Raw genomic sequence first — 6,681 nt, 5'->3', positions numbered from 1 at the left:
AGAAAAAACGAATATTCTAAATATAAAAAGTGCACGCAAACAGGGAATCGATTCTGTATCTTGAAAGATGAAAATTACAAAATTTGCTAAAATTATTGATAATTTTATTGATCAATACTTAGTAAATTTGTAATTTTCACCTCGTTTGAAAATACAGATTCGAACTCCAGACCTATAAATGTCTCTTTGGAAGTTTGCATGCAAATATATTTGCTATAATGTAGGGAACAGAGAACAGAAAATAAGAATTTCAATCTGTCAGAAACTGTGTACAATACATGATTCTTAAGCTGGAAACACAATGAAAAGCACAGACAATAGGGAATAAAATTTTAACTTATCAGAAACCGTTCATTCTGTTATTCATGGTTTCTGATAAGTTAAAATCTCTTATTCTCTGTTCCTATTGCCAGTGCTTTTTATTGTGTTTTCAGTGCTTTATTCTGTTCCTTTTATTGTGCGGAGCACTCCTAATCTCTATCATAGGCCCTACACACAATAAAAGGAATAAGGAATTAGGAATAAAGGATAAACATTTTCAACCTATCAGAAACCGTGTATTCCGTGTATCCGATCTCTAATAAGTTAGGAAAAGAATTGGAAACAGAGAATAAGAATTTTAATCTCCGAAATCATGTATTGTATAATTTCTTCTCTGTTTTTTATTTTCTGTTCCTTTTATTGTGCGAAAAACCCTTAAAATTATTTTTTATTCTTAATTCCTTATTCCTTCTATTGTGCCGATTGTGCGCAGGGCCTTAAAGTTATCTGAGCGTAATTCTTGAACGCAGCCTAGCGTATTTTGTAAAATAGGTTAGTGTTTTAAATGCGCGCGTAAATATTGGAGCTGACGGTGACAATTCAATAATTGTTTTACTCGGTGCTGTTTCCCAGAGACAGGTTGGTAGATTTACGATTGTTAATTATTACTAATTGAGATATGATTTTCAATATTCCGATTCGGAAGTGTGACAAATGTTAAATCACATTTACCTTTTGTATCGTTGCGATACGCAGTATCATATTTGTCACAGTGTTGGTATTTACATTATATAATTTACAGGAGTAAGATAAATTTCAAGCCAAATGAATAAAATGGAGATGGACGCTTCGGAAATAGACACAGCCTCGAATTCTTTCGTGTTCTCGAAACCTAACGCCGTATTTGATCTTTCAAGAGTTATTAATTTTGGTGTAGATTCAGATCATGTATTTGATACTCAAGTCAATAAGAAAAATATGTTTACATTCGCTTTACCCACAATAATATCACAATGCAATCAAAGCCGCACAGGTAGTTTACATGATGAAGATCGAGGTGAGCGCTTTGGATTAGAGCAATGGACCAATCTAAATAAATCTAATAAATATAAGCCAAGAATTTCTAGAAATACATACAAGCCTACGATTAATGTATTTACTAATGCTCTTAAAGACACAGGAGCATTTGAACAATTGAAAAAGAATTCCAGGTCACGTATCACTAAAGTCAACATTGACAACTCGATAACATGCTCCAATGTGCCAAAAGCCTTGCTGACCAAAACAGCAGCAAAGGAATACTTTATCAAGTATGGAAAAATCGTAAAGATAACTATTCGTCCGAAAAAACATGTAATCACGGTAATTTATGCGACGAAAATAGAAGCGAGTGCTGCATATTATGGCAGTGGTGATTACAAAGGCGAAAAATTTGATATAGAATGGACAAAGCTGGAATCAATAACAAAAAGGACAATTAAAAAAAAGGAAATGCAACACAATATAGTGGCAAATCTACTTAAAGCATCCGACGATGAGATTAAATCAGAATTGGAAGCCATGACGAATGTAGAGTATAATTTACATCCTATCAAAGGAAACGAGGTGTCTGATGTAAGCATATTGTTTCCGATAAAAGGTAAAACACTGAGTGGTAAAACATTGTCGCATGAGAAAGCTATGGGAAAATTGGAGAAAGTTGCAACGAAAATCGAGAAGCACGACACCGAGAGTCAGACAGTTAAATCTTTGCCCAGTAAATCCATAGAAGAACTGCAAAATATAATACATCAAGTTGCTCTTACAGCCGAAGATAAGTACAAAGTGTTGGAGGCTAGAGATCGTCTCATGAGACTGAAGCGAGCCAAACCAGCTTCGCTCGCGACAGTAACCAGCGGCACTTGCCCTGATATGTGCCCTGAGAAGGAACGTCTGATGCGCGAATCTCAGAGGCAAGTCACGTCATACGAACAGCTGGAAGGTAACGAGTACAGAATAAATCATGCGATTGCTATAAAGCAATATTCGAGATCTTCCGCGGATCAGGAGGAGCCGATGCCTCACGAGTTAAGGCCGGTGAAATCTTTGAAGATGACTATGAGCTACTTGCTTCACGAGTTGATAGATCTCTGTGAGCAAGAAGGTACAAATCTAGCCGAGTGGTATCACTTTCTCTGGGATAGAACAAGAGGTATTAGAAAGGATATTACGCAGCAGGAACTGTGCTGCAAGGAAAGCGTCGAATTGATCGAGCAGTGTGCTAGATTTCATATAGTATGCTCCGAAAGACTCTGCGCGGAGGATGCATCTGTCTTCGACAAGAAGATTAATTCGGAGAACTTGACCAAGTGTTTGCAGACTTTGAAGTACATGTACCACGATTTGAGAATAAAGGGTATCACCTGCGAAAACGAGCCTGAATTCAGGGCATATATTGTGCTGCTAAATTTAAACAACGGTAATTTCCTGTACGACTTGCAGCAGCTGCCGGTCTCCGTGCAAAATTCACCGCAAGTCCAATTTGCGATCAAAGTATACTTTTCGTTGGACTCGAACAATTACTACAAATTTTTTAAACTCGTTCGAGAGACGACTTACTTGAACGCCTGCATCCTGTTAAGATATTTCAATCAAATCAGATTGAGAGCTCTTTCGATAATGGTGAAGGCATACTGTAGAAGTACTTCAACCGCTTTTCCGTTATACGAATTAATAGATATCCTCGGCTTTGAGGATGAGAACGAGACTATATATTTCTGCGAACAAGCAGGATTGAATCTGTCGAACGACGAAATGTACATTCTCCTGAATCGTCAGAGTTTTAATATGCCCACGGCGAGTATCCAGCAGGGTAGGGCTTGCAATTTAATAGAATCCAAGAGAATCACATTAAATTTTAGTATTGGGCAATGCATTGCCGGTAAAAAAATGCCAGAGAAAACTTACAAGAATCATAAGCCACATAACAGTTTCGACGTGCACGGCTATTTGATGCCTGAATCGATCAACGCCGCGGACCAAACTGCTGATGGTTCCTCTGCGGAACGGCACGATCCATACGAATTCATAGAAAAGGAAACAAAAAAGATAGCAAAGGTGACGTCAATCCGGAACAAAGATCAAAGGACCGCAAAGGATCTTCTTCGGCCTGTACAAACTCGAAAGCAGCCAGCAAACGCGAGCAACGAAGCGAGTGCGTTTAAACACGCATCAGTTTCCGAATCGGTCAGCTCAAACGCTTTTAAAATGGTGACACCGTATGTACCATATGTATGCGAACATAAGCCAAAAGAATTGAATGTATTTATTGAGAATAAAGCTCAAGTTGCATCGATTAAAGTAGCTTCTGAAAAATATTCTGACAGCAGAAGTGCAACTAATCGCGAGGACACTAATGATAAACAACAGTCAGCGATGTTTGGTAGCAGCAGTATTATCGGTAATAATTTATTTGTAGGCAATCCTTCCGTGTTCTCTACACAAGAAACATCACGTAATGCAGAACCAGTCGCGCCGTTTGCGATGGCTGTACATAAGAGCATCTTCTCCGGGATAGACTCGGGAAATTTATTCAGGAACGTTACACCTTCTTCCTCCACGATATTCGTTAATAAACATTTTCCCATACCGGTTTCTGTTCAACAGTCAGTGTTCGCAGATGTTGCGAGTAAGACGAAGAAGGAGCAAAGTGTCTTCCATAAAAAGGAACAGAAGATTCAGAAAGAAGTGATATCGGAGGCAGAGAAAACGAAGCTAGAGAAGCTGGAGCACGCAAGGAGAATGCAACGAATTGAGGAACAGTCGGAAGAGATTTACAATAGCTTGCACGCAGAAATCATGAACGAGTTTTGCTCCACCATCGCGAAACAGGACATCGACAGGATAGAAGTGTATAACACATTGAGCAAGAGAATCCTTTCAGACATGATCAGCGAAGTTACTCATGAGATTTGCGATACAATACTGACCGCGGAGATTGAGCAACAAAAAAAATTACAGGCGATGTTACTGCGAATTAAGAATCGAGTGATCGTCAAATGCGTAAACATCTGGAAGCAGTACGTATTGAGAAAGAAGCGGCAAAGAGCGGCGTTAGAAAACACGCCGGTTTGGTTGCAGAAGCATTCCGTGGAGGAAACCGCACGGATGCTGTATACCAAAGAGCAGGAAGTAGTGATGCAGAATATGTGTAAACGACGAGACGAACCAGAGGATGTAGCAGCCAGCACGACGGAGACTCTTGCGCCTATCGAAATTATCGTGTATGCCGGCATCAAGGAGAACATACGATCATTGGATTTCGAATCCTTGCCTAATGTATACTGGAAACTCGTCATTTCCTGGCCGGACTTGACTAACAAAGCGGTCTTGTGGTATCACAAGAAAGTGATGAATGAATATTTGAACTCCGATGATTTTACGATGGATCCTATCGTGAAGATTTATCGGCCAAATCCCTATGAGACCTTGCATGTTTGTATAAGGCATTTCGAAGGTTTAATCAGTGAACATCACTTGATCGGTGCCGATGCACTTCTATTCATCGCTGATGCTTCAGAGAATTACAGATCTGTAGCAAAACGTTTAACGAGGACCGTATTGTCGCGGCACAAGCTAATGCCTATGCCGCTCGCCTTTATTGTCTTAGGTAACGGAGATTTGGGGAATCAGAATGATAGTATCGTCTCAGATTTGGAATCCTTCCTGGAATCTGGCTACGTATCGGAATATACCATTATGTATGAGGAGAATCTATCTGCGAAAATTATCTTAAATTTGACGCAAAGCGCAGTTTTATGGTTGACGATGAACAAATCACCATCGAATCCACTGGAAATGGATTATCTGTTTAATATATATGACATATGTTTGTCCGAAGAGTTATGGTTGAGGTAAGCTAATTTCTGTACTTATCTAATTATATAGATATTTTCTAACATGTACATAATACATGTACATACACACTATATTCTGTTTGTTATTATAATTTTCAGGATACTGGGTGATTCTATGTACAATAAACAGTTGTCAGACGCATTAAAGGACCCAAACTTTGTAATTGATTTGCACAATGAGGCTGTAAATCACTTGATAGACATAATCTTAGATCCAGAATCCATGTTATATACAAATTTCGCGCCCGAGTTGAAAAAATTCCTCAAAAACAATGGCACCATGCCATGCAGTTATGAATATTTTAACGAATCATGGAAACGAGATGAATACAGAGCAAAATTAGAAACCACGATGAACAGTTTTGTGCTACCGCCGTGGAAGTAAGTATTGATCTAGATCGATGTAATTATTAATTATATTAATATATCTATTGAGTTGTCCGGAAAGTTCGTGCCGATATTGAAGGAAAATTGAAACGCAGAAAATTTTAATTTAATAAATGTATATTAAAATTTAAATTTTAGTTCGGCACGAACTTTCCAGACAACCCAATATATCTATACAATAAAGCATACACGATATTTGTATATGTATCAATATTTTGTTACGTCGTTTATTTTCTCATTTCAGTGCACCATGGCCAATAACAGACATACAAGATCTACGACGACATATTATGAATTATTGCAGAGAGGTATTGTCCGATTCGAACTGTAATATTGTTTTTTGCGATATATTGAGCAACTTATTCCTCACCTCGGGCAGTTTACAAATATCAAATTTCGTACACATATTACTATATATGATCAAAGAGAAGATACATCTTCTGGATAAAGATCAAACGGTCATTTACAACAGAAATCACATCAAGCATTTCCAGACATTACCGTGGTGGTTTAAATCCAATGTATTGACAAAATTCATGTTGCACGACTCAAGCTCGGATAACAATATTATGTTAAATGAACCGATGAGAAAGCGAAAGAGACTTGATAAATTGGAAAACAATTTGAATGACAGCGCATTAGATGAGGAATTTAGTTTACTAGCGGAGTTTTGCGAGAGCACTAAGGCTCGTGTTATGGAAGTGCATTCTGTGTCTATAGAGATAGAGAACCGCTTGCAAGCGCAACAATTAGAGAACGCATTATTGGAAGACAGATTAAAAAACGCTTTACTTGAGATGGACTCAACAGAGGAAGGCATATAAGTTTTCCCTGTTTAACCGTATGACATATTTTTTGTCATTTTATATTATTATACACGTTATGTACATGCTTTATATTTATATTGACATGCGATGATTTACTTATGAAACAATGTTTTCCAGTCAAATATATCTCGATATACATAACATTTGAAATATATTTATACATAACTAAAGGGAATATGTGTGAAATCGCTGCTATGATCTTACTTAAATGTTATTAAGTTGTTCATATTATTATAAGAATCATAAAAATAGAGCTAGTCATTAATTTATTTTTCATAACATAATTTTATGTATGTTATGTATGTATGTGT

General features: G+C 37.5%; 1 protein-coding gene across 1 annotated transcript; it reads left to right on the top strand.

The window, feature by feature from the left end:
- Positions 1 to 1,086: 1,086 nt before the first annotated feature.
- Positions 1,087 to 6,367, top strand: LOC105624932. Its single transcript, XM_012206275.1, has 3 exons — positions 1,087 to 5,153; positions 5,256 to 5,537; positions 5,788 to 6,367. The coding sequence occupies exons 1-3, from the start codon at positions 1,087 to 1,089 to the stop codon at positions 6,365 to 6,367; spliced, it is 4,929 nt and encodes a 1,642-aa protein (XP_012061665.1).
- Positions 6,368 to 6,681: the final 314 nt, after the last annotated feature.

This window comes from Atta cephalotes, assembly GCF_000143395.1.
Source record: "Atta cephalotes unplaced genomic scaffold scaffold00097, whole genome shotgun sequence".
In the NCBI taxonomy this organism is placed as follows: Eukaryota; Metazoa; Arthropoda; class Insecta; order Hymenoptera; family Formicidae; genus Atta; species Atta cephalotes.
Note: the sequence above shows the minus strand (reverse complement) of the source record. Positions and strands in the feature narration are given on the sequence as shown.